The sequence below is a fragment of the Mirounga leonina genome, unplaced genomic scaffold, assembly GCF_011800145.1.
Source record: "Mirounga leonina isolate KUSES-001 unplaced genomic scaffold, KU_Mleo_1.0 Mir_99, whole genome shotgun sequence".
NCBI classification, from domain to species: Eukaryota; Metazoa; Chordata; class Mammalia; order Carnivora; family Phocidae; genus Mirounga; species Mirounga leonina.
The window spans coordinates 5,725,485-5,753,409 of NW_023270971.1; the positions used below are offsets into that span (position 1 = coordinate 5,725,485).

Below are 27,925 nucleotides of genomic sequence, written 5' to 3' on the forward strand. Positions count from 1 at the left end.
CCGCCTACCTAGTTAATCTGTTTCTCTACAACTTAGCCTCCACACTAGTTATCAATTATTTTCTTAAAAAAAAAAAAAAGACCTTTGTTACTTCTAAGTGGTTCTTTAGTGTTTTCAGAATAAGTTCAGAATCAATGCTATAGCCAACAAGACCTTAAAAACTTTGCCCTTGGGCGCCTGGGTGGCTCAGTTGGTTGAGCGACTGCCTTCGGCTCAGGTCATGATCCTGGAGTCCCTGGATCGAGTCCCGCATGGGGCTCCCTGCTCGGCAGGGAGTCTGCTTCTCCCTCTGACCCTCCCAACCCTCCCCCCTCTCATGTGCTCTCTCTCTCAGTCTCTCTCTCTCAAATAAATAAATAAAATCTTTAAAAAAAAACAAAACAAAACAAAAAACTTTGCCCTTGCTTTCATCTTCAACCTCTTGTCCTGTCACACATCCCTTTGCTTGACCAATAAACCTCTGACCTTAAGTGATCCCAAAAGGACCATTTTAAAATACCCCAGGCCTTTATATATGTTGTTCCTTCTGCCAGGAGTAGCCTCCCAGCCCCATATGCATAACTTTTTACTACTCTTTCCAAATACTTCTTACTAAAAATCTCTTGCTCTTGGCAATATTTCCTATTGAATTCCTCTTCTGTCATGCTGTCTCCTTTGGACCTCATCTCTGCCTCTAAAATGGCATTTACCATTCTATTATTTTTTCTTCCCTATCTGCTAACTGGACTCCCTGAGGATAGGGCTGTGTATTTCATCCTTAGAGCCCCTATGGCCAGCAGTGGGTATAATGTCCAAGCATGGATGTATTTGGTGGATAGTTACTTCTCTAGCATTGGTTAATTTGCAGAGCATGTCTGTCTGTCTCAGGTCAATTACATGACCTTTCCAATAGGTTGGAAAAAGTCCCTGGTGAAGGGATAGGTGTGTAATGGGGTTGGTTTAGGTGGCCCAAGGCACAGTTATTTCTAAGTTAGTTGCCTGAACAAGTATTACATCCTATGTCTTTTCTATCTTTCCTTGTCTCCCTTTTCAATCAGAGAAATTAAACATGGCTGCTTCTAAGGGTTCTTGAGTTGGCCAAATTATCTCTATTGTGTAGTCTCCCTCTGCCCTCTGGTGGCCAGAATATGCAACCACGTTTCACTTCAAAGAACTATGGCTTCTGGTAGCATGAACAGTTCTTTAATAGGTAAATTTGGAATACATTATCTGAGCCTATTTGTCTTTTTGCACTACAATTTATTGGAAAGATCAAATGACAAGGAGTAAAACGGTGCTTGGAATGTAATAGGCAACAATTCTTCGCTTCCTCCCTTTTTAATGAAAGAGCCCATCTTAAGAACAGGGCAAAGAAAACTTGAGTTTTATCTAATGATCACTTTTGGTGGTTCTGGAACACTAAACTCCAAGATCTGTTAGTGAAAGGAAGGTCTGGTAAGGGAGGTCCCTGCCTCTAGATAGTACCTGTAAAGTTCCAAATAAGGATGGATAGTAATGACATAGCATTTATAGAACTTAGTCTGTGTCAGATATACATTTTTATCCTCATAACAGCTCAATTGAGGTAAGTACCTAGTTTCAGAATGTTGGCCTACAGAGTGGATTGGTGAACTGGGGCAAACTAATCCTCAATTGGGGCAGGAGGGACCAGAGAATCAGGGAGAAGCCATGGAGGGCCTGATGAAGACAGCCAACTCAGAAGGGATATCTTCTTCTAGTTTAAAAAAACAAAAGTATCAAACAAACAAAACCCTAATGTCCCAACAGACTCGAAGGTTTAACCAGTGTAAACCAGACTGCAAAAGCTCTCTCTTTTGGATATGATTTCCATCTGTAAGGATCTAATTCATTATGATACATTAAATGAGTCAAGAATATGAAATTTTTTTTTAAAGCAAGTTTAAGCACATATTTACTGAATACTACTATGTGCAAGGCACTTAAAGCCTTTCATACCAAAGTCTTGTGTGTGTAAATCCTACAATGACTTTATGTGGAAGGAAATGGCTTAACTTTATATATGGGAATTCCTCATTATCAAAGAACAGATGATAACCTGGACTGGAATACTATTTGAGGCAATAATATTCATAGAAAAATTTGCAAATTCTTTTAAATAGCGGACAGCCCTATCCTATCCTCAAGTCATATTCTAGTAGAATCAATGCTTCATACAGCTTTAAAAAAAAGTGACACTGACACATTACATGTATATATCAATTTATACACAAATGTTTATTGAAGTGCCTATGATGTGCCCAGCACAGTGCTAGGCATCATTAAAGTTACAAAGTTCCCTGCTCCCACGGAGCTTACAGTCTAGTCAAAGAGCCACAGAACATTGACAAAAATGTAGGTGCTTAAGTGAGTGGTAGAGACAAAAAGTGCCAAGGAGTTGAGAGAAGGGTGGAGCAGGTGCTGAAGTCTTTCAAACAAGGCTGGCAAAAGAGGACTCCAGTTAGTTCCTGGAGGGCCTTCTGTGCAGGGCCCACCTCGGTAGCGAGCAGGGTGAGGCATTCAAGTAAAGGCGTGCCAGCCCTCGGGTACAGAGTGAAAGAAAACGGCCTATCGGGGCGCCTGGGTGGCTCAGTCGTTAAGCATCTGCCTTCGGCTCAGGTCATGATCCCAGGGTCCTGGGATCGAGCCCCGCATCAGGCTCCCTGCTCAGCGGGAAGCCTGCTTCTCCCTCTCCCACTCCCCCTGTTTGTGTTCCTCTCTCGCTGTATCTCTCTCTGTCAAATAAATAAAATCTTTAAAAAAAAAAAAAAAGAAAACGGCCTATGCAGGGGCAGCACACACGCTCAATGGTACTGAGCAAGCAAGCTGCAAATGTGGGTTGGAACCAACTCTAGAGGGGGCTAACACTCAACCGAATAATCCAGTCTTTTATATTTTTAGGCATTTGGGAGCCACCACAGACACTAGGGCAGGGGAAATGGCATGATTTCAATAGCTCTAACATTATGTGCCAAATGGACTTCAGGGGAAGAAAGGTGAGCAAAGGAATTCAAAATTGTGTCAGTAATCCTGACACAAAATGACAGCAGTAAATGTGCTGACAATGAGCAGAACCACAGGACTTAGCCAGAAGACAGTTTTCCTCCCCTATGTGTTAAGGATTTAAAATATGTACAGTACTTTTAATTCAAAATCTACTAGTTTGTTAAGAAGAAAAATATACAAAATAAGATTTCAAAAATCCATTTAAATATCTGCTGTTTTTTGTGACTGTCGTTTTGTTCAACTTGGAAGCAGTCTGTGATTAATCTGTTTTACATGTGTCTCAGTTAAATGAGTACAGAAAGAAAAACAACTGAATTGCTATGGGTTTCTGAAATAACCAAAAAATTAACCTGTATGGGGGCGGAAAACTACACTACAACACTGACAGGTATTGTATGTACCTTCTAAAAATGAAACGGACACTTATCTCGCATATTAGGAACAGATACTAGGGTTATGAAGGATATTAAAAATGTCTTCTTTATAGGAGAAAAACTTTAATATAAATCTGATTATAAATTTATTTAGTTCTAGATAATTTAAAATCAACTCCGCTCTAGCAGATGTCTCTGCCAAACAAACATAAAGGAATAAAGGTGAAGTAATTTTAGCAAAGGCAAACAGTGTGCCTTCATCTTAATCACAAAGTCCAGGCTGGATTATCCACAGGTGGAATAATCCAAAGCGGGAACGATCCAAATCCTGTCACACGTGTCCTCTCTCCCACAAACTTCCCTCCCACCTTGTCTGGAAAGTGAGAGGTACACTGGGCTGTATGTTCTCTCCCGGGATTCTCTGATATATAAGGCCTCCTACGTTGCATTATATCTCCTCTTATAATGCTCCTTGTATTCCCCGGTGCCCCAGCTCCCTCTGACTAATAGGCATTACAAGCTGCGTTCACATCCTAGGCGGTTCCTGTTAATTCTTTGGGCACAGACAGATGTACCTCTACTCACTACTTGGCTAGCTGGTGCAGCATTCAGGAGAAAAGCTAAGATTCTAGAGTTACCAAATCAGCAGAAAGGAGATAACAGATCTGGAATAAGAACTGCTAATGTTTTTTTTTTTTCCTTTTCTTTTTTGCTAGTGAGTGGGAGTATTCGGATGGCTGGCTGAAGAGAGAAGTACTAGACTCCAGCTAGACCAGTGGTTCTCAAAGTAAGGATCCTGGACCACATTAGCATCAGCATGGCCTGGGAACTTGTTAGAAATGCAAATTTTGGGGCCCCACCTAAGATCCACTGAATCAAAACACTGGAGGTGAAGCCCAGCTATCCGGGTTTTAGCAAGCCTTCCAAGTGATTCTGAAGTGAGCCAACATTTGGAAACCACTGAGCTAGACTCATTGGGAAGAAGTTGGCTCCAGACCCACAGTGTGCTTGATTTTCCTGTGGTCAATCCAGTAATTCCCAAACTTCCCTGCACATTGGAATCACCTGGGCAGTTTCACAAACTACTAATGCCTGTGCCCCATCACCATAGATTGTGATTTAATTGGTCTGGGATAAGGCCTGGGCTTTAGAAATTTATTTAAAGGTCCTCAAGAGAGCCTAAGGTGCAGACAACTTTGGAAACTATTTGATTAATCAAAAGATAACATACATATTGGTCAAATTTCATTTCCAAATTCCATTCAAGGAAGTTTCCTGATTATTTCAGAGGACTGGAATGTTGTCATTATAATATTGCTTAAAACTTAAGTTCAATATCCTATCTAAAAAAAAACAAACAAGCTTTGTCCTTGTAAACTACATTTTCTAAATTAAAAGAGGCAGTTAATGCCTACATTATTTTGTTTGGAGGAAATCTGTAATTTTGGAGTCAACAAGAGTTTGTGTCACTTTTCTCATTAAATATTCATCTATGCCATTTAGCTGTCCAAAAACAGCGTCAGGAACACCTACACAAGTGGAAAGGAACTGTCTAAGTTTCTGTACACTTGAGATGGCCTCTGTGATGGTGATTTTTGGCTGCTGTGGTAAAGATGCCTCCCCCTCCTCTTCGCTTCCAGCTTCATCTGTATTTTCACCAGCCTCCATGCCCTGGATGACCTCTGTGTCTATCTGCTCCTGAGAGATGATGAGATCATCATCTGCGGTGACGAAGTCCTGGAAATTTATTTCATTGGGGACACAGGTGGCAAGCGCCACAGAGTGCCACAACTTTTCACTGGCTGCCTCTGGGTCGCTGGCTGCCACTTCCGTGTCCGAATCTGTCAGTTCCAGAGGGATGATGCCTGCCTTCTGCCAGCATCTCACCACTGTGGACTGCTTGACTGACCACCATGCTGCAGCAATCATGTCGATGGCCTGCCTGATGTCCACTTTTTCTTGGTCCTCACTGCTGTGGAGCTTGAGGAGGATCTGTTTCAGGAGGTGGCTTCGGTAGAGCACTTTCATGGCGCGAATTATGCCGAGATTCAGTGGCTGCAGGACGGCAGTACAGTTAGAGGGCAGGTAGCCCACCTGGATCCTTTCCAAGCGTGGCAGCATGTTGTGAGCGGAGCAGTTGTCGATCAGCAGGAGGATGCGGCGTTCCGCCCGCTTCATCCTGGCATCTACTTGCATCAGCCACTCATTAAACAGCTCCTGCGTCATCCATGCCCCCTGGTTGGCTCGGTAATCACAAGGGAGGGAATGGACGTTCTTGAGACAGTGTGGGTTGGCTGACCTACCAACAATCAATGGTCTCATTTTTTCAGTCCCTGAAGCGTTGCAACAAAAGAGTGCTGTCAACCGCTGCTTTGCTTTCTTGCCCCCTCTACAATGGTCCCCTTTAGCAGCAAGCGTGTGCTGGGGAAGCAACTGGAAAAACACTCCTGTCTCGTCAGCATTAAAGATATCATCTGGGCTGTAGTCAGCAATCAGTTTTATAATTTCCCCTGCATGCCACTCGTTAACCTTATCTATTCCTAGACCATTCATTAATCTGTCACTATCCTCTCTACAGACTGCTTTCAAAGCAATTCCGTGGCGATCCCTAAATCTGTTCAGCCAGCCCACGCTTGCTTGAAAATTGTCATAGCCAAGCATGTTGGCCAAGTTTAGTGCTTTTTTCCGAATGACAGAACCAGTCACAAGAATGTTTTTGGCATGGATTTCTTGAAACCAAGCAAAAACAGCCTTATCTATGTCGTCATAGAGAGCGTTCCTCATCCTTTTCCGCTGGGGTCCTACAGATGCCTCCCGTACCTTCTCTTCAAATTTGGCACGATCCTTTAAGAATGTAGACAAGGTAGAAGGAGTGATACCAAATTCTTTTGCCACATCACCTTTCCTCTTTCCTGAGTCTACAGCTTCCACCACCTTCATTTTCTCCTCCAGGGAGAACTGCCGACGCTTCTTGTTCCCCTTGTTTGCCATATTCACAGAATGAGTGCTGGGCCACAATTACCGGGGCTGAGTGTGTTCCTCCTCTCAGCTTGTTTTGCCACAATTGTAGAAAACTGAGGAGACAAAATGTGGAGTACCTGTCAGGAACCAGAGATAATGGATTCCCCCTAAAAGATGGGTCAGATTTTTCAAAATTCTACTAGGAAATGATAATATAAGGCCAAAGTCAAGAGAAAATAGGATTCATGCTACTGACTTTTTGTAGGGATTGCTTATACAGACTCATAGAGTGTTTGAAAAAGAAGAGATCTTACAGAGAATCTAGTTCACTTAAACTTTCCGAGCTTCTGTAAAAATAATGTCTGTTCTGTCTACCGTGGGAATAGACTGAAAAAATAAATGGTGAAAGAGGTTTGCAAATAGCAGTGCACTGTATAAATGCAAGGGATTATTATCCGGCTCTTTTTATAACAGAAACTGAGGCTCAGAGAAGGGGCCTACCCAAGTTCATACAGCTCGGATTTCTTGGCTCAGAATTAGTGCCATTTCTGCAACTCCATACTCCTCCTGGATATTCCACCAAAGTGAGATCTCAAAGCTCTATCACCATTTGGCCTGGAAGGATTTTCACTGTGGGAATACGTTTCTGATAGCCACAATAGCCTCACATTCATTTAGTGTTTATAAGTGTCAAGTGGTAAGGATACAGCGATGAACACCGTCAAGGCCCCTGCCCTTATGAAATATACAATATGGTGGAGGAAGATAAACAAAAAGAGAACAGATAAACAAGATAATTATAGAGTGTGATATGGCTGTGAAGGAAATAAACATGATCAGACAGTAGCAGTTTTGGTAACTGCCTGAGAAGACATTTATCATGAGAGTCCTCACAGGAGAGGAGAAGCTGCTGTGACCTTATGCTGTGACTGCCCCTTTGCAAGGGCTGACTCCTACTACCACATCCACACATTTATCTATCCATTCTTGCCATCCTCTATGTGCTAAGCACTGTGCTCGATGCCAGCCATCCAGAGATGGATGGAGCATAGTGCCCACCACTCAGAAACCTATCGTGGGGGGGGAGGGGAAAGAAGCCTATTGGGGAAGCAGGGAAGACAAACACTAGAGTGCATGAAAACTATAAAAGAGGTTACAGAGTACTACGAACTAGAATATAGAAGTGGGGATGATCAACCGGGTGGGACATGGATGGGCAGTGCACTTCAAAGAGGAAACAGTATTGATGTTGGGCCTTAAAGTATAAACAACTAGAAGTTCATGAAACAGAAGGAAATATGTGTAAAGGCGATAAAATGCTATAGAAAACATGACGGCATGGTCAGGAAAAAAATCTTTGGAGAAGAAAACAAGAGCCAAATCGTAGAGATTTTAGCTTGATCCTGGGACAAAAAGAGGCCATAGAGGTCTGTTTATTTGAAATATGTGATCAGATTTGCACTTCAGAAAGAGTCCTTTGGTTGCAAAATGGAGAACCTAAGGGGTAAAATCCAACTTCCTAAGAGGTGGCCCTAAATCTGTAGATAAAAAAGGCCATAGCCAGTTGAGGTATGTTAATTTGAATGCAAAGGGAAGCTACTGAAGGATTTTAATCGAGGAGAAAGATGACTACTATGTGAAGAATGGCATTGAAGGGTGTCAGAGAAATAGCAGGAGACTAGTTAGGAGGCTGCTGCAGGAGTCCAGATGTGAGATAATGGTGGCTTGGATTAGAGTAATAGCGGCTATGGTAAGAAGTAGTCAGTTTGGGGCTATGTTTTTGCAGATCTTGCTGATGGACTGGATGTCAGGTGCAAGAGGAGTTAAGGATAACTCCCAGATTTCTGGTGGGAGCACTGACCAATCCAATGGATGGTTGTGCCATGTAGTGAGATGGGAACCAATCGAGGAGATGGAAACCAATTACTGAAGATCTACTCCATAAACTTGTTACTTTACATGCTTAATACAGCTTAAATATGGCAGGACTTGGAATCAAATCCAGGGAACTCAGCACAAAGCCAGTGTTCTGAACACTATAGCGTACTATATACCTTGTTCTGGGAGAGGCGACATGGAAAGAGAATGAAGAGCCAAGCCATAAAAAAAAAAAAAAAAAAAAAGATCTTGCCATTTGCAGTCAAATGCTCTACCACTGAGCTATACCCCCTTGATCTTGCCATTTGCAATGATGTGGATGGATCTAGAGGGTATTATGCTAAGCGAAATAGGTCAATCAGAGAAACACAAGTATCATATGATCTCACCGATATGAGGAATGTGAGAAACAAGACAGAGGATCATAGGGGAAGGGAGGGAAAAATGAAACAAGACAAAACCATAGAGGGAGACAAACCTTAAGAGACTTTTAATCTCAGGAAACAAACTGAGGGTTGCTGGAGAGGTGGGGGGTGGGAGGGATGGGGTGGCTGGGTGATAGACATTGGGGAGGGTATGTGCTATGGTGAGCGCTGTGAATTGTGTAAGACTGATGAATCACAGACCTGTACCCCTGAAACAGATAATACATTATATGTTAATTAAAAAATTTTTTAAAAAGTTTAAGAAAAAGAACCAAGCCAAAGTCTTGTAGGTCAAGCTAAGTTTGAATTTTATTCTAACTGAACGAAAAGAGACTAGAAGGTTTTAAGCCAGGGAGTGACTGATTCAGTTACAGTGCAAAAAGATCAATCTGCCTGTTGTGTGGAGAATAGATTGCAGAGCGACAAGAGGGGAGGTGGGAAAAACGGCATCAGTCCAGGAGGAGATAATGGTGACTAGGAGGTTCGTGACAGTGGTACATGGAGAAAAGTATGCAGATTGGAAATACATCTGCAAGACAGTGAGGGTCGTGCAAGGACTTGTACAAATGTGGAACAATCTGTGACACTGGCGGGAAAAAGTATACTATTCTTGTCCGATTCCAGAGCCTCTCCACTTGGTCATTCAGCTCAGTTTGAATCACTCCAGGAACTCACTACCATAACTGTGTGGGGGACGGTGGGAAGGACGCATTGGGTGAGGAGAACGGCTTGATCCGGCACTAAGAAGAACCCTATCCTGAACAAGCGGGGACAGACTGGGCAGGGCTGGGGTCAGGCCTTGAACACTGTGCTGAGAGGGTGGTGCTGGGGCTCCCCAGGGCCCGACGTGGCTGTGAGAGTTCAGGCGGGGCCTCGACCTCTCACGCTCGGCACAGCCCCGCCCCAGTTACCTGAGCGCCCTACGGCAATGCCCCGGGGCTAAGCGGCCCGGGCGTCCCACCGCGGGCGGCCGCAGCTTCCTCCTCCTCCCGGAACCTCTAGCCGGAAACAGTCCGTCCGCCTTATCAGCCCCCTCTAAGCATCTAAGCTGTTCCTATGAGCCCGCCCCTCGACCAGGGCTGGACTGTTGCGCATGCGCAGAGGGACGCACGCAGTCACGCGCAGCCGGCCGCTTCCGGTGCGCCGCGAGGGCCGCCGGGAAGGGTCTCCCTGGCGATCTGAGGTGTGCTGGTGCTGCTGCCGCCGCCGCCGAACCGGTGCTGCGGCGACGACCGCGTCCCTGCTGTCTTCTTCGGGCTCCCCGGGGCTTGACCCCCGGGGCCCTCGGCAGGCGTCGGTGAAGAGCCTGCGGAGCGAACCTGTGCTCCCATACCCGCCCTCCACGACCCTATATCGCGACTCCGAAAAGGGGGAGCGAGAGGAGCTGTCGCGACTCCGCGCCGTGTGTCGCCGGGCGGGGCCGCGGGGCCGGGGCTCCTCCAGCCCCCGGGATGCGCGCGCGAGCCCTCGCCTCCACTTCCTTGTTGCCGCTGTCACGACTGGAGCCGCCTCTCGCCGACAGCGGGGAGCGCGAGTGCGCCGGCCAGCCCCCTCGTCGAGCCCCCGGCCCGGGCGCCTCCGGGAATGTGAGCCGCGCGGCTCGCGCGCTCCTCCGGGTAAGTCCCGCCCTCGAGCGCCTCGCTGCACCGTGCCGCGGACATGCTGGGCGACCTCGAGCCGAGTGCTGGGGCTCTCTGAGCCCTGTTGTCCCTTCCACAAAGTAGGACCAGTAAGCCTTAGTCTTCTACTCCCGCCTTCGGTACGTTTGGGACATCTAAGAGCGAGAGAGGGGAATGAACTAGCCCAAAGGCAAGCCGGGGCCCCTAGCCGAACCGTCAAAGGCCATCTCATGAGGTTTTGAGGAGCATCTGATGGAACAGTGAAAGTGGCTCAGATTTCAAGTACTGCCCTTAATCCTGTTTTACAGATGAGGAAACTGAGGCTTAGAGTACGTAGGGTGCTCAAGGTCATAGAGCTCTATGCGGGTGCTATAAAAATGTGTAACTTGGTCCTGATCTTTTGCTTTCCACAAAAGCCCTTGGTTTTAACCTTTATATTATTCTGCATTTTTTGGCATTGCTGTACTGAGGCCTAGGGTCTGAAAATAATCTTGGACCCAGGCTTAAAATGGGGTATTCAAGCGAGCAGAAACCCTGGGTAGTCTCTTCCTGCCCCACCCCAAGGTGGTTGTAATGGCTCTGCTTCCTAAATTGTTTTGCTCTGGGTGCTAAAACCCTATATGTCATTCTTTACAGATCCTCTTCTTGCAGTTACTGCTTCTCTGCAAGACTCTCAAGGACTGAGAAGTCAATTATTAAGGGTAAAAAAAGCATAGTACCCACATAGTCTTGATTTTAATTCTAGCTACCCTTATTCTGTGAAGGTGCTGGCCTATTACCGAATCAAGTTGTGGGTTATGTTCTCTTGGTTGTGCTGTGACAGAATGCAGGGTTTATTTGTTTTAATGGGAAGGGAAATCATTAGAGATGACACAGAACAAGAAACCTTAGGAATAAAGTGTTTTTAACTGGGGACTATCCTTAAAATTATAGGTGACATATTGCTTGTCTGCGTTTTCTAGGGGAGGGGTTTTTAGCTTTCACAACATTCTCAAAGGTATTCTTGCCTCCCCCAAATTTAGGAGCTACTGATTTCAGCCTTTTCATCTCACGTGAGGAACAATTGAAATTCAGGATGTAGTATAGACTTGTCTGAGATCACATGGTTAGAGTTGAGCCTTGGAGCCAGATCTCCTGACTTGATCTTTTTCTCATTATACCTTAACCAGATACCTCATCAGTTGTAGAGTGAGGTTTAAATGAGATGTGAGTGGGTCTGTAATACAAAGATCTGTCTTCCCAGAATCCTAAGTTCTTTTCTGACAAATTTTCAAGAGCAACTACAGTATATCATTTCTGTCTCATAAAATTGAAGTGGTTTCTGGAAACCTTTCGTCCTCCAAGGATTGGGTCTTTTGGGTAAAACTCCAACTAAGAACGTGGTCACAAATAGTGGCCGCTCCTCTTGAACTAGTCATTCAGGTTTTTTTATGCCTTCCTTTTCCTAGGAAAAGCTGTTAATAGATTTTCTGTTTTTTTAGGCCAGGGAGTTAATGTTGGTCTGTCAGATTACTGTTCAGACCTAAGCTGTCCAATACCATAGCCACTAGCCATATGTGGCTAATTTAAATTAATTACAATTAAACAAAACAAAATTCGGTTCCTCAATCACACTAGCCATATTTCAGGCGCTTAATAGCCATATTGGAGAGTGCACATATAGAACGTTTCCATCATTGCAGAAAGTTCATTGAACAGTGCTGGGGAAATGGGGAGCAGTGTAGTATAAAAAAAAGTTGATTTTTGAATGAAAAAAATCTTTCAAGTCCCTGTTTGGTTGTGGTGGTTGTGGTTAGGCTGATCATTAAGCATTTCAGCTGTAGATCTTTAATCTTTACTAATAAACCGTTTCCTTTGCATAGCACTTGACTATTCTCAAATAGAGTTGTATCTGTGGTATTCTTTGGGCCTTATCACTATAAATCTGTAGTAAGGTGGGTGAGACATCTATCTTTTCATATGTGAAAAAATTTGAACCTGAAATAGCTAAAGGACCTGCTCAAAGTCACAGAAGCTAGCAGGGTGTAAAAAAATCTCTTACATACAGGCATTTACTGTGTGTCTGAATGAATAACTGAATGAATCAATGAAGCAGTTCGCTTAAGGTACTGAAACATGAGAGAAGGTCCAGAACTTATGACTACTGGCCAAATATTCTTTTCACTTTTTACCATATGGAATTGTTGTAATGTGGGGCTGATCTTTTGAGTTGAAGAATTATTATATCCCAGGAGTGTATATAAGCAAATGAGTTGTCAAAGCTAGTGATCCTGGGTCAGAGGAATCACCTGGGGCACTTGTTAAGCATACAGATTTCCATACCCTCTGGAGATTCTGATTCAGAAGAGCTGAGGTGGAACCCTGGGATCTGTATATTTATTAAGTACCCCCAGTGCTGCTTAGGATCTGCTGAGTTTGGGAAATGACTGAACCTTGAGGCCCTGGCAGAGATAGGGGATCATTGGATCAAGTGGCTGCCGTCCTCTTTAGGATAGATTCTTGAAACCTGTTTGTGTTTGACTTTCCTCTAGCCATGGATGCATCATATGATGGTACTGAGGTAACTGTCGTGATGGAGGAAATTGAGGAAGCCTACTGTTATACCTCCCCTGGGCCACCCAAGAAGAAGAAAAAGTATAAAATACATGGAGAGAAGGCCAAGAAACCCAGGTTAGCTAACACCTTTCGGTAGCTGGCATTTAGAAACACAAACTGCTTGGGAAACTGTGTTGAGGAAGATTTTAGGCTGCGTCCAGATTCATTGAGAGTGTCGTGTCTATTGTTGAAGTCTCTGGATGGGCAGTGGTGTTGTGGGGAGAGGGAGATGGGGAATAGGAAGTGGTAGGTTGATACTAGCAGTTGCCATTCCTGGCTGGATCTTGATCATGTTTTCAGGCTGTCATATGAGATTGTACCATACAAATGGTGGAAGCTATGTACAAATGAAGTATGTTATTTATTATTAACGTTATCGATATTTAAGCACTTAAAATAGGGAATTAATAAAAAGATAGAATTATAATAGTACCAATGATATCTATAAAGATTATCCATGTTATAGCTCTAATCTCCCTCTTAACTGAACACTCCAAAACTTCTTGTTGAGGTTACCACTTTTGGGTTACTTTGGTAGTTAATTTACTTCCCTTTCTCAGCTCTGGGGAGGTGCTGTTGGCCAATGAGATGACCAGAGGCTGTGTGGAGGAGTAAAGCATGTGGGTGATAACCAGACTGTGATTAGCCCCCTAAGTAACCTTTCCCTGAGAGTGGGATGACAGTGCACCTATAGATCTTTGCTCATATTTGCCTATAGAGCCAATCCTTCTTATAGAAAAAATGGTCCATGGAAAAGTAAGTCAGACAAGCTTTTGCTTCCAGGTTTCTGGAGGGAGAAACCTGTACATCATCTGGGGCTGTTATTTATGTATATATGTATTTATGTTTTAAAGATTTTATTAGAGTGTGCGAGAGAGCGATCACAAACGGGGGAGGGTAGAGGGAGAAGCAGACTCCCTGCTGAACAGGGAGTTCAGCCCGATGAGGGATTCGATCATCCTGGGACGGTCTGGGACCGAAGATCATGCAGATGCTTAACCGATTGAGCCACCCAGGTGCCCTGGGGCTGTTATTTAAATGTTTGTTTGCTTCAGTTCCTATTTAGATAAATGCTTTGAAATCAAAAGCTCGGTTTTTGCCTCTTTACTCTCAAACCCTGACACTGTACTATTTACTGGTTGAATGAGGGAAAACCTTAAGAAGTCATTGCTTCCTGTAGGTCGGCTTACCTTCTATACTATTACGACATCTACTTGAAAGTGCAGCAGGAACTCCCCCACCTCCCTCAGTCTGAGATCAATAAGAAGATTAGTGAAAGTTGGAGGCTCCTCAGCGTGGCCGAGAGGAGTTACTACCTGGAGAAAGCCAAATTAGAGAAAGAAGGTTTGGATCCTGTAAGTAATTTTTTTCCCCAACTAATTTCTCCATTGCGTCAGTGGTGAAGGCCTTGGGAAGACCCCACACCCTGTTCTCCTGTTTTCTTTTCTTAGGAAAACTTTGAGTTGAGTCAGTTTTATCATTCTTTTTTTTTATAGAATCCAGCCTGCTGGGTTTTTTTTTTTTTTTTTAAGATTTTATTTATTTTTATTTGAGAGAGAGGGAGTACATGAGAGGGGGGAGGGTCAGAGGGAGAAGCAGACCCCCTGCCGAGCAGGGAGCCCGATGCGGGACTCAATCCAGGGACTCCAGGATCATGACCTGAGCCGAAGGCAGTCGCTTAACTGACTGAGCCACCCAGGCGCCCCAGTTTTATCATTCTTAATGTAGTAGTTTGTAAGGCATTTCTCCTGCACCCCATCAGTTTTCACCTTACTAATGGAAGGTAATGAATACGTGTTATACTGATTGCTGTCAGTTATAACATAATCAGCAATTGGGCTGGTGAGTTTGGAAGTAGATACAGCTGCCTTGTATGTGTCACATTCTTCTGTTAACACTGGTGGTTGTGCACTATGCCAGAAGCAGAACATGATGGAGGAGACAGGCTTGAATTAAAGAATGCATAAGGACGTGTTCTAGTTTGTGTCTGTCAGCCATTTTGTATTTCTAGTTCACAATAACAGAACACTGACACCTGTTAATACTCCTAGTTTTTTGTTAAACTGAAATTCCTGCAGGAAAAATAACCTTGTTATTGCAAGGTTAACCTTAACTCCTTTTTTCAATTGAAACATTGTCTCTGATTTCTTCTTTGATAATGTAGAGCAAAGGTTCTTTAGGCATACAACAGCTATGTTACAGCAGAAGAGGTTGTGTTTTCCTTAGTGGAGGCCATCTGCCACTGCCATTTAGATTATTTTGCCCTTATTGGCTTGGCATTCCTCTTTCCGGAAGAGTTTTGTGTTATCTAAAGTCTTGGAGATACCAGTCTGTACCCCCTCCTTTTTAAATTTTTTTTATTTTTTAATTTTTTTCAAAGGTTATTTATTTGTCAGAGAGAGATAGCCACGCACAAGCAGGGGGAGCGGCAGGCAGAGGGAGAAGCAGGCTCCCTGCTGAGCAAGGAGCCCGATACAGGACTCGATCCCAGGACCCTGGGATCATGACCTGAGCCGAAGGCAGACGCTTAACTGACTGAGCCACCCAGGCGTCCCAAAACATTTTTTAAATAAATCATCCTCAATGATTTTTTTCTTATCCATGTGGGACTTTATATCTACCATCATCTCTACTATTACTATCAAGAACATGAATGGATTAGCTCTGATATTAACTAGCTGTGACCTTGGAAGAATCACTTAACCTTTGAGTCTTGGTTTCCTCGTTCATAAAGCGGGGAATAATAGTATCTACTCATAGTGTTTAAATTAGATAATATAAAGCATCCAGCTGAGTCATTGGCACATACTGCCTTGGTCAGTAAATATCACTCTTTAGTAGGTTAAGTGTCTAGTGACCATATAATAAGAAAAGGTGGTATTTAATGAGCATCTGAATGTGCCAAGACTGAGTAAGGCTTTGGGTGCTGTGTTAGACCTCTCCGAGATTGCCTGGTATGAAAGCAAGACCCTCCTGCCTTCATACTTTGGGAGCCTGTCAGAGACCTTGTGGCATTCTGGCTTCTCGGCAGCCCTTCCAGTCTCTTGCTAAGTGGCAAGGCCCGTGGTTCCAGTGTCATCTAGCTCTCCCTGGTGTCTAGATGCCTGGATTTGTTGATTAAGTCCAGATCATTCTATGCATTTACTACATTTAATCTTGTTCTAACCTGTCTGCTTCAAAGGGTGACTTGAGAATGTCATTTCTCCATTATCTCTCCAGTAAAGGCTCCAGAAAAGATTTGACCTGCTTTTATGTTTCGTCTGAGTGCTTCTTTCAACTTTCATCTCTGAGTGCTTCCTGTGTACCTTAAGTAGTCTCATTGACTTCTTGCTTTTGATGTACTTAAGGATCCTTTTGTAATGGACTTAGTGTTCCTTTTAAAAGATGCATCTGAAATTATTTCCATTTAATTTCAGTTCTCACTTAACTGTTGACTTTGAACTTTTCTGTTTTTCTTATTAGGTAACTTGCAGTTTAATTTGAAAAAGTAAAACAAAAGTACCTTTTTCTTGGCCATGAACGGTTTTGCTTCTAGTACCTGGTTTCGTTGCTCCTTGGAAGACCTGGCTTGGAGTCTTTACTACTTACTAGTTTTATGTTTGGGGGAAGTTTACCTCCCTGAGCTTCAGTAGGAACAATAATAATACCCAACCTAATAGTGTTGTTAATGTTAAGGTCAGGAAAGTATTTTCTGAACGTTAAGTTCCCAGTCAGTGTTAATATTTATATCCCCCCACTGCTGCCCCCAGTATAGTCAGGTTCTTGTCAGATATTCCCATCCATGCATACTTTCTCTCATGAAGTGATCGGTTCATCCTCTGTTTTGTAAGTCTAGGAGAAACCAGTGTTACCAGAGTCCTTGCTTGCTGCCTTGAGTTCCATTTTGGCTTGTTGACTTGTATTTTGTGCTTTTTGGGGTTTTACTGAACATTATACATTCTAGTTTTTAAATCTTCTGCTACTTTGCAATCCAATGTATCAGAGCTGGAAAGGAACTCACAAATAGCTAAATTCGGATAGGGCAGCAAGACCTAAAAATTGGGAAGTATTTGCTCAGGACTGCAGATCTGGGATTTCAGCTCACAGTTTCAAATGCCAAGATAAGTGCCCTTTCCAGAGTCTGATCCCTGTTACCTATTTCCTGTGTGATTGAGCAAGTAAGCTACATGGGCTAAAGTGTGATTCAGAGGAGGACGACATTGCCCTTGACAGAGGCTGACCCTCTCGAAGTCTTAGGTCAAGAGAGGAGTCTTTATGGTCCCTTTTGCAGAAAACAATCCAAAAAACGAAAAAAATAACAAATGTGCATGTGGTCTCACACCATTTATCTCTGCTTGTCTCCCCTTCCCCGGCTTCCCGGTCCTCAGAACTCCAAGCTCTCTGCACTGACTGCTGTGGTTCCGGACATCCCAGGTTTCCGCAAGATCCTCCCCCGCTCAGATTACATCATCATCCCCAAGAGCAGCCTGCAGGAGGACCGCAACTGCCCTCAGCTAGAGCTTTGTGTGGCCCAGAACCAGATGTCTCCTAAAGGACCATCGCTTGTGTCCAGCACTGCCCCGGAGGCAGTGCCCAGCCATGCAGGCGTGGCAGAGCAGTGCCTGGCTGTGGAGGCCCTAGCTGAGGAGGTGGGAGCCCTTGCCCAGCCGGGTGCCGTACAAGAGATCGCCACCTCAGAGATCCTCAGCCAGGATGTGCTCCTGGAGGAGGCTTCCCTGGAGGTAGGGGAGAGCCACCAACCATACCAGACAAGCCTGGTAATTGAAGAGACCTTAGTGAACGGCTCACCAGACCTCCCTGCTGGAAGCCTGGCCGTGCCCCACCCCCAGGTTGGGGAGAGCATGTCAGTGGTAACTGTCATGAGGGTGAGTGACTTTGGTACTTACGTCTCTGTTGCTTTATCTGGAGTTACTACAAAGGCAGCTAGCACCATGCAGTGGAATTAAGAGTACTGGTGTGGACTTCTAGTAGGACTGCAGTTCTCTTGAACCTTTTTCCCTTGGGCTTGCTTACTTTAAAGTTCTCCTCAGTTTCTTAGGCACTCTTATCAACTCCTCTTGCCCAGCATAGCCAGGACTTTCTTCACATGAGAGAGTACATGAGATACATTAATAGCATTTAAATGATACGGGCTATCCATGAATCAAAGCCGGAATCGCTCAAGCTGTTAGGATTTTATGTTCCCTGAAGATTGTTTCAGCAAACACAATGGCACCTTGAACTGTTTAGGAGAATTTTCAAGTGGTCTTCCTGGGCGCAGAGTGGGTAGGAAAAAGGAAGCTGTCTTCAAGGCCAGCTTGATAGGACTTAGAAGTAAGAGAGAAGTCTCTCCAGTGGTATAAGTCCAGCCATGCCCAGTTGACGGGAAGAGCAGCTCAGTGATCCCACAGCCTGGTCCCCCTGGAAGCGGGGGAGCCACCACCATGCCCTCTATTACTCTGGGTAGTGTGGCATCCTCAGAGTAGGAGTTCTGCTCAGGCCAAGAGGAATGTAGGATGGTCTGGTTGTATGAGAGCAGGTAGCCCCTTGCAAAGGACTCTATGGTGGGCCTAAATCCATTTTTTTGTTTGTTGCCTCAGGGCTGTTTATGATAATGAAGCATGCCACCTGCCTGGTTTAGGCAGATCAATAGGATGTTAAAAACACTTGACAGGGTCAGAATGGTTGGGTTCTTTCACTCACCGCTTATCTGATCTTCAGAGTCCTAAGTCTCCTGGGACCTCCGTTTTCTCATCTGTAAAATGAGGATAGCACGTTCTCTGTGGTAAAAGTTTTCTGTATCTTTTTTTGTTTTAAAGTTTTGAGATAATTGTAGATCCATTTTTTTGGATAAGCACACTGCTGTGGTTATTGGAGTTGATTGTCTTTAGTGTTGTGGGTGGCCCTGGCTATTCATTCCATCTCAGTAAAACTGTCCTTCTCTCCATGTGCCCACAGGATTCCAATGAGAGTAGCTCCTCTGTGCCAGCCACGCAGTTCATCATGTTGCCTCTTCCTGCCTACTCAGTTGTGGAGAACCCCACCTCCATCAAACTGGTCAGTGTGTGGGGAGTTAATGGAGATCAGGGCTCCGTAAGAATTCTCTTCCAGGTAGTTTTCTAAGTCTTAATAATGTTAAGACAGTAGGACTGTCCAAGGTCTCAAATTATCTGCTCTCCAGGTATTCTTTACTGGGGATAGGGGTGTAGGGGGAGGGTCTTTGAATGGAGCTCTGCAGGATCCTTAAACTCCTCAAGGTACATAAAACTTTTCTCTTTAAGAGCATTTACCTGGGATAGGTTCAGTGCCTCTAATCAAATTTTCAGAAGCATACATGATTTAGAAAAATTGAGGGCCATTGATTTGATTCAATTTTATTATTTGTACATATTACAGAAAAAGCCTAGAGAAGAGAAAGGACTTGTTCTCTGTATGATTCAGAGCCACTGGGCTGCGAAACAAGCCAGAACCAGGACCCTGGTCTTTTGATTATCAGTTAATGGTTTTTCCATCACATACTGCAGTATCTGGGCTGAGATTTATCCTTAAATAGTTCATGGGTTTTTTTTTTTATGCTAATGTAAATGGTAGTTCAAAACTTTTTTCAATACCTGATTGTTCACTAGTAATATAACATAGTTGATTTTTTTGCATATTAAACTTATATTCTGCAACTTTGTTAAACTCATGTATTCTGGTAGCCTTTTTGTAGTTTCTCTTGCATTTTCTACATAGATGACTGTGTTGTCTGTGAATAAAGGTAGTTTTATTTCTTCCTTTCTGATTTGGATTCCTTATTTCTTAATACACTGTCTGGGACCTCCAGTATAATATTGACTAGAAATGGTGAGAGCAGATATCTTTGTTTTGTTCCTCATCTTAGGAGGAAAGCCCTCAGTCTTTCACCATTAGGTGTAATATTAGCTATAGGTTTTTTGTAGGTGCCCTCTTTAAGTTTAGGAAGTTCTCTTATATTCCTAATTTGCTGGGAGCTTTTATCAGGAATGGATGTTGGATTTTGTCAAGTGTTTTTCCTAGGTCTGTTGAGATGGTTGTAGGAATTTTCCAGTTTGTTAATGTGGTTAATTTCATTGTTTTCAAATGTTAAACCAATCCTGCATTGTTGGAATAAACCCCACTTGGCAATCATGTATTATCTTTCTAGTATATTGTTGGATTTGATTTGCTGAAACTTTGCTCAGGAATTTTGTGTCTATATTCATGAGGTCTCTAATTTTCTTGTATAGTGTTTGGTTTTAGTATCAGGGTAATGTTTATCTAATAGAGTTAGGAAATACTTTTTCTTCTTCATCTTCCAGGAAGAGTTTGTGTGGTATTGGTATTAATTTCTTCCTTAAATGTTTGGTAATTGCCAGTGAGGTCAGTCTGGGCCTGGAGATTTCTTTGTGGGATGATTTTTAATTGCAAGTCCACAATTTTTAAAATATGTATAGGACTATTTAGATTATTTTAAAATAATTTTAGATTATTTAGATTTAGGTTATTTTTGAGTGAGCTTTGGTAGTAGTTTGTCTTTCAGGGAATTTGTCCATCTCATCTAAGTTGTCAAATTTATTGACGTAAAATTGTTCAGAACATTCCCTTACTCTTTTTTTAAAAAACTGGTAAAATATGCATAACATAAAATTTACCATTTTAACCATTATTAAGTGTACAATTCAGGGTCGTTAAGTATATTCAGTGTTGTGGAGTCATTGCCAGTACCTATTTCCAGAAGTTTTCATCATCCCAGACAGAAACCTTGTGCCCATTAAACAATAACTCCATTCTTCCCTCCCCCAGCCCCTGGTAACCTCTGTTTTATTTTCCATCTCTGAATTTGCATATTTTAGGTACCTCATAAAATGGAATCATGCAAATATTGTCCTTATGATCTCATTTTTTTCACTTAGCAGGTTTCAGGGTTCAGCTATCTTGTACCATGTATCAGAATTTCATTCCTTTTTATGGCTGAATAATAATCCATTGTGTGTATAGCCTACATTTTGTTTATCCATTCATAGACATTGGTGGACATTTAGTTTGTTTTCACCTTTGGGCTGTTGTGAATATTGCTGCTATGAACTTTAGTAGATACATGTCTGTTTGAGCCCCTGATTTCAGTTTTTTGGGGGGATATACCTGAGTGGAATTGCTGGATCATATGGTAATTCTGTGTTTAAAATTCTGAGGCATGCCTATTCTTTAATATCTGTAGACTTTAGTGATTTTACCTGTCTCATCACTGATAGTGGTAATTTGGGTGTCCTTTCTGTTTTTCCTGACAAGCCTGGCTAGAGGTTATCAATTGTATTGACCTTTGAAGAACCAGGTTTTGGTTTCATTGATTTTCTCTATTGTTTTTCTGTGTTGTATTTCACTGATACTAGCCCAGATCTTTATCTTTCTTCTGCTTACTTTGGGCTTAATTTATTCTTTTCTAGTTTCTTAAGATTAAGATAGAAGCTGAGTCATTGATCTGAGACCTTTCTTTCCTAATACAGCTGCTTAGTGCTATAAATTTCCCTCTAAGGACTACTTTGGGGGGTGCCTGGGTGGCTCAGTTGGTTAAACGACTGCCTTCAGCTCAGGTCATAATCCCGGAGTACCGGGATCGAGTCCCGCATCGGGCTCTCTGCACACGGCGCGGAGTCTGCTTCTCCCTCTGACCCTACCCCCTCTTGTACTCTCTCTCTCACTCTCTCAAATAAATAAAATAAAATCTTTAAAAAAAAAAGGACTACTTTGGTGGCATCCCACAAATTTTGATATGGTATGTTTTTATTTTTATTTTGTTCAGAATACTTTCTGATTTATTCTTTGACCCGTAAGTTACTTAAAAGTACATTATTTGCTTTCCAAATATTTGGGATTTTCCAGATATCTTCCTTTTATTGATTTCTGATTTAATTCCGTTATAGTCAGAACTTTGTAGTTTATAAGACTTGAATCCTCTTAAATTTATTAAAACTTATTTTATGGCCCAAAATATGATTTGTCTTGGTAAATGTTCTGTGTGCACCTGAAAAGAATGTGTCTTCTGTTGAGTTAGAGTGTTCTATGTGTGTCAGGTTAGGTCAGGTTGATTGATAGTGGTCAGCTATTTTATATCCTGACTGATTTTCTGTCTGCTTGTTCTGTCAGTTATTGAGAGAAGGCATTACCTGTCACTATAAATAGTATTTGTATTCTCTGTTATTAGTTTTTGTGTCATGTGTTTTGACTCTGTTATTAAGTATTTAAACATTTAAGATGATTATATCTTCTTCTTTTTTTTTTTTTTTAAAGATTTTATTTATTTGAGAGTAGGGGCAGGGGCAGAGGAAGAGGGAGAAGCAGATTCCCGTTGGGCAGGGAGCCCAGCACGCAGGACCCTGAGATCATGACCTGAGCTGAAGGCAGACGCTTAACCATTTGAGCCACCCAGGCATCCCAGGATTGTTATGTCTTCTTGATGAATTGGCCCCTTTATCGTTATGAAATGACCTTCTTTATCTCTGGCAGTATTGTCTGCTATGAAATTTACTTTGATAATGAGCTTTCTTTTGATTATTATTATTAGGAAGTTATATTTTTTCCCAGCATTTTACTTTTAACCTATTTATCTTTATATTTAAGGTACTTTTTTTGTAGGTGGTATATAGTTTGGATCTAAGAGCAAGACCTATGTGACAATCTCTATTTTTAATTGTGGTATTTAGGCCGTATACATTTAACGTATAAATGTGTAGTTAGGTTTAGATCTGTCATTTTACTCTTTGTTTTCTTTTTGTCCTGTGTTATTTTGCTTTCTGTTGAATTGAATATTTCTTATGAATTCATTTTATCTCTCTTATTGGCTTATTAGCTATTAACTGTGTTTTAGCTATTTGGTGGTTTCTTGAGGATTAATAGTGTATGTCTTTAACTTACCACAGTCTATCTTCTAAAACCTATGGATAAACAGTCTATTTTTAGATGAGAAATTTATCATATCTTCAGAAGGAACAGCCATTGCATCCCAATTCATGGAGAAATTACAGGTTTCTCCTGAGCCTTTGCTCTCCTGGAAATTACTCTTTTATGACTTAATAAGTGTCAGCCAGACTCTTCCAGAAAGCCTTTATAAATAATACTGAAGAATGAAACATCAGCCTTGAACACTAGCATTTTTTTCCTAAAATTATTTCTATAAGCTGCTATTTAGGAGTCTTTCCAAGTTCATGGTAATTTATTTATAGAACTGACCTGACTTAAATTTTTATTCTGCTTTCTGGTGGTGTTCAGAATGAATATTCCATGTGGAGCCACAGTCTGAGCAAAGATGAGAGATGTTTTATAGCCCAGTAATAATAGTTTCTCACAAACCTGTAGAATCTTTTACAAGTTACTAAGCAACGTATTTCCTTATTTCTTACCTCATTTGCTCTTTAGGATATAGGAAGGGCAGGTGATTTTACAGAGGAGGAAACCCAGGGCCTAAGAGCTAAAATGACTTTACCTCCAGGTCATCCACTGTGTTAGTGGTAGAGTATGGAACTCAAAGCCGGGTCAGTCTCTTTCCCGGGTGCCACACCACTCACCCTCATCCCTGACTTGCTACCACTATTACAATCACCTTTTCCCTAGGCGTTCTGGTAGTGGTAACCTAGTGGCAGCTTGAGCTTTTTGCTTTTCGGCCAGTCTCAGGAAGGTGGGATTAATATCTGAGTAAACACCCATAAGTGACAGAACAAATCTGACAGGGAAATGTTTTCTTTTCAGCATTAATCAAGAAATGGGGCATGGCTAATTTCTATTTGCAGTTGAAATGTAATAACCCCTTGTAATCATTCTGTTCAAAGGGAAGTCATTGGAGATGGTGAGAGCCAGTAGCTGAATATATTCATATGCAAATAAATTCTGTTGAGTGTAAAAGAACTTGATTTCTATTGGAATTCCCTCCTTTTTTTTTTTTAAGTGGCCATTGTCTATTTTTATATCTCTGAACCCTTAGTCCTTGGTTCTCTGATTTTTTTTTTTACTATGTTTTTGATGTAGTATTCATGATTCATTGGTTGCGTATAACACCCAGTGTTCCATTCAATATGTGCCCTCTTTAATACCCATCACCAGGCTAACCCATCCCCCCACGCCCCTCCCCTCTAGAACCTGCAGTTTGTTTCTCAGAGTCCATAGTCTCTCGTGGTCCGTCTCTCCCTCCGATTTCCCCCCTTCATTTTTCCCTTCCTACTATCTTTTTTTTTTTTTTTAATTTTTAACAAGAATGAAGATGAAGCAAATTCTTTGAAGTATTTAGGACTGTGGGTGCAGCTAAGTGCATGGAAGCAATCTTGGACCAAGAATCAAAGACTTCAGGGTTCTAGGTCTAGGTGTGCCCTTGATTCACTATACAATTTGAGGCAAAGCATTTAACCACTTTGAACCTCAGTAGTTAATAATACCTACTTCATAGGATTGCTGAGAGTGTTAAATGAGATATTGGTAGAACATTTTAGCACTATGTGGTATTTGGCTTAATTAGTAGTAATTATTGCTACCTTTATTCTTCTGATACTTATCTGTGTAACCTTGGGCAGCTGTTTTTCCTCATTTGAACCCAGTTTCTCCATTTCTAAATAGTGAATTAATTGTATCTTAGGACCTTTCCAATTCTGACCTTTTTAGATACCATGAATTGACTATTCTTCTACAAGCTGACATCTTCCTGGCATTGTTGTGGTTATAATGGTCATCAGGCTCCGAGAGGGGTTACACTGTGGTGTTGATTCTGACCTGCTCTTTTCCTTACAGACCACTACGTATACCCGCCGGGGCCATGGGACCTGCACCAGCCCAGGTTGCTCCTTTACATACGTCACCAGGCACAAACCACCTAAGTGCCCTACCTGTGGTAACTTCCTAGGAGGGAAGTGGGTCCCAAAGGTAAGTCCAGTGGTCATTGCTGCTTTGGAGGCCCCACAAAGTAGGCTTCCTGGTCCCCTTTAGAGCAGAGGACTTAAAAAATAAATACTCGTTTTTATTTTCTGACTATTCAAGTAAGTTTCATTGTGACTATTTAAAAAAGAGAATAAAATGTTATCCATAATCTTATGCCATCCAAAGAAAAACCATTGTTAACATTTTGGGGTCTTTTCTTTCAGTCTTTTTTCTGTGAATATCCAAGTTCTGTAGCTTGCCTTTTTTTTTTTTTTTTAACTTACCATGCCATTAAATACTCTTCAAGACTATTATCTTTAATTCCTTTATAACTTCCCATGAATGACTACACCATGTTGATTTATTCATTTCCTGTTACAGTTAAATTTTTAACTAATTTTCCACCCTCCACACTGACTGCTTAGTTACTCAGATGCATAACTCACATCTGCTCTCTTCTTAGCTCAAAGTCCTTTCAGTATCCTATAGTTCCCATTTAATGTAGAGGTCCTTAACCTGATATTTAGGTCTTTCATAATTAACTTTCCAAGTGTATACCTGTGTCTGTTTCTCTCTAAGTAAATGATGCTTGATAAATAAATGAGCACCAGAGCTATGCCCCTGTGAAGTTCAGTTCACCATGTTTTTTTGTTACTTGTTTTATGCTTTGCACTGATTATATAAATCATACATACTTGCCACATTTTTTATATGAGACTATAAAGTAGGGTCAAAAGAACTAGAGTAGTCAAGGATGGGTTATAGAGGAGATGGTCTTGAAGGATTAGTAGAATTTGGGTAGGTAGAAAAGGAAAGAGAGTGCTTTGTTTTTGCGAAAATCCTTAGGCTAGGTTTGTGTTTGTTAGGTGTCTAACTCAGCATGGTCCAGATTTATCCATGTAGAGAAAATTTATGTAGTGGCATACTTGTTAAGTTTCTTGGGGGCAGTTTCCATAGAACATCTCTGAAAAACACTGGGATGGTGACTTTTGCCTTCTGGCTGAGTGTTGGGGGTTCAGGGCATCACTAGTTCCAGAAGACAGAATAGGTTAATAATTAAGAATACACTTCCGGGGGGGCGCCTGGGTGGCTCAGTCGTTAAGCGTCTGCTTTCGGCTCAGGTCATGATCCCGGGGTCCTGGGATTGAGCCCCACATCGGGCTCCCTGCTCAGCGGGAAGCCTGCTTCTCCCTCTCCCACTCCCCCTGCTTGTGTTCCCTCTCTCGCTGTGTCTCTTTCTGTCAAAAAAATAAATAAAATCTTAAAAAATAATAATAATAATAACTTCTGCGGGTGCCTGACTGGCTGAGTCGGGAGAGCCTGAGACTCTTGATCTCAGGGTTGTGGGTTGGAGCTCCACATTGAGTGTGGAGATTACATACATACAGATAGACATACACAAACAAATATGAAAGAAAGAAAGGAAAGGAAAAAGAAAAGAAACGTGTGCTTGGTCTCTGCACCAGGTTCCTGGCACTGAGTTCCTAAAACCCTAGAAATTTCCTGAGTGATAGAAGAGAAAGGAGCATCCTTGGGGGTAGGAGGAAGTACACTTCTGGAATCAGCTTTCCTCAGTTTAAACTTGCCTCCCAGGGATTTTAGCTGTGAAACCTTGGCCAAATCACTTTATGTCTATTCTTTATTTGGTTTATCTTTCATTTGTAAATGGAAATTAACAATAGTGCCTACCTCTTTAGGGTTGGTGGAGGGATCAAATGAGATTATCCCTGTAAAGTGGATGGCACATTCCTAGTATAGATTAAATCCTCAGTCAGGGGTCACTGCTGTTGCTGTTGGCAGCAGTGGAATTGTCTCTCTTATTGCTCTTCACGCTTTTACTTCAAGGGGCAGGAAGGACCCAGTGCTAGTGTGTTTCAGGAAATTTTGTTGAGTTTCTTGTGCTCACCATCTCTGTTGGGCTGCTGTGCAGCCATTCGGTTTCCTCCCACTCTAATTATTCTCCCCAAAATGTACTTCCTCAGCTGCAGTAGAGAGATTGAATAGGACAGTCAGGATCCTCCTTGGCTCTTCTTCACAGATGCACGCTGCTGTCAGGTCTGTCAAATGACCTTATTTCTTGTGCTTTTGCATGGAAGAGTTCTAACGGATCCTGTGGCCTTGTCTCCTTCAGGTTCTGTTTTTACTTTGGCTTTCTTTTCTTCTTCATTTATGTCCATTTTCCCCTTTGATTGAAATAACTTCTGAGCCATGGTTCTTTTTCTAAGATCAAACTTATAATGTGAAATCAATTTTTTTCTTAGCTACTTGTCCCCCATCTTGACTTGCTAAGTCAGATTTTTTTCTCCAAAGGTTTTTATAAGAACTGCCATGTAAAGAGTCGGTGCTGTGATTTCTAAATCTCATAGGATCAGAATAAGTCCGTGTAAGAAGAAAAAGGATAACATTTTAGCATCATTGCACTTGGAATTTTAGATATAAAAGTGACACTGGTTTTTAGATAGTCCAGGTCTCTTGCTGAAGAAAAATACATTCAAGAGAAGTAACTTGTTAAGTTCACATGGCTAATTATGTCTAAATCACACTTCTTAGGCATTGCTGTGCTGTTTAGCTGCAGAATCTTAAGATTTCTGGAGTTCTGGCTTTTGAAGCAAGCATAAATGGTTCCTAAAAGCTCCAGATGTGTTCGTGCCCGTCAGGACATGACTCACCTTTCTTGTATTGTTCCAGAGTTCATCCTGGCTAAAATCAGCCCAAGAAAGTTTGGCACTGTTCCCAGTGAATTGGATGGAACAAAAGATGGGGTCTAAAGCTCTGTAGCCCAAAGCCTCACTCCTTTGGCTCTCTGATAGTGGTAATTGAGGTCTCTGGAAGCGGGCAACTGGTAGTGTTTACCTTCCATCTTAAAAAGAAAGTGACATCTAAAAGGGTAGGCTGAGTTAAGGAAATGTGAGCTCACTAGCTAGCTTTTTGCTCTGATTCCTTAAATTATTCAGTCTCCCTGCAAAGGATTTTTATCTAAAATAGCCCACTTAGTGGGCAGTGCTTTGCTCAGAGATTTCATTGCAGGGATTTAGTTTAACTTGTCTCCTGTTTTCTGCTGACTTTTCCCTCTCCCGCAGTCAGTGGGCTCTGTGCAGTTGGAATTTTTCTCTGTATTTACTTGTCTTTGTGGATTATTATTGTGTGTTAGAATCTGGGAATGCTTTACTGGAGATTTTTTTTAAGGTCATCC

At 42.2% G+C, this 27,925-nt stretch overlaps 2 protein-coding genes across 4 annotated transcripts in view; one reads left to right on the plus strand and one right to left on the minus strand.

Moving 5' to 3' along the window:
* Positions 1-2,781: 2,781 nt before the first annotated feature.
* On the minus strand, positions 2,782-9,653 carry LOC118006803 (tigger transposable element-derived protein 6). The gene is made up of 2 exons (XM_034999586.1): positions 9,553-9,653; positions 2,782-6,451 (listed from the first exon to the last, which is right to left on the minus strand). Exon 2 carries the CDS (start codon positions 6,366-6,368, stop codon positions 4,794-4,796), a length of 1,575 nt encoding a protein of 524 aa, XP_034855477.1. The 5' UTR covers positions 6,369-6,451; positions 9,553-9,653; the 3' UTR covers positions 2,782-4,793.
* Positions 9,654-9,790: 137 nt separating this feature from the next.
* LOC118006801 (HMG domain-containing protein 3) overlaps positions 9,791-27,925 on the plus strand; it is a 44,398-nt gene continuing 26,263 nt past the window's right edge. The window contains exons 1-6 of one of the 3 annotated variants that reach the window (XM_034999583.1): positions 9,791-10,257; positions 12,792-12,930; positions 14,036-14,210; positions 17,223-17,720; positions 18,793-18,891; positions 24,607-24,738. In XM_034999583.1, coding sequence (XP_034855474.1) covers positions 12,794-12,930; positions 14,036-14,210; positions 17,223-17,720; positions 18,793-18,891; positions 24,607-24,738 — 1,041 coding nt within the window. In that variant the 5' untranslated portion in view covers positions 9,791-10,257; positions 12,792-12,793. The remainder of the gene's footprint in view (positions 10,258-12,791; positions 12,931-14,035; positions 14,211-17,222; positions 17,721-18,792; positions 18,892-24,606; positions 24,739-27,925) is intronic. The other 2 variants (XM_034999582.1, XM_034999584.1) reach the window with 2 other exon arrangements.

What these genes read in the sequence shown, in the direction of transcription:
- LOC118006803 (XM_034999586.1), bottom strand. Translation starts at nt 6,368, where the DNA reads ATGGCAAACAAGGGGAACAAGAAGCGTCGGCAGTTCTCCCTGGAGGAG.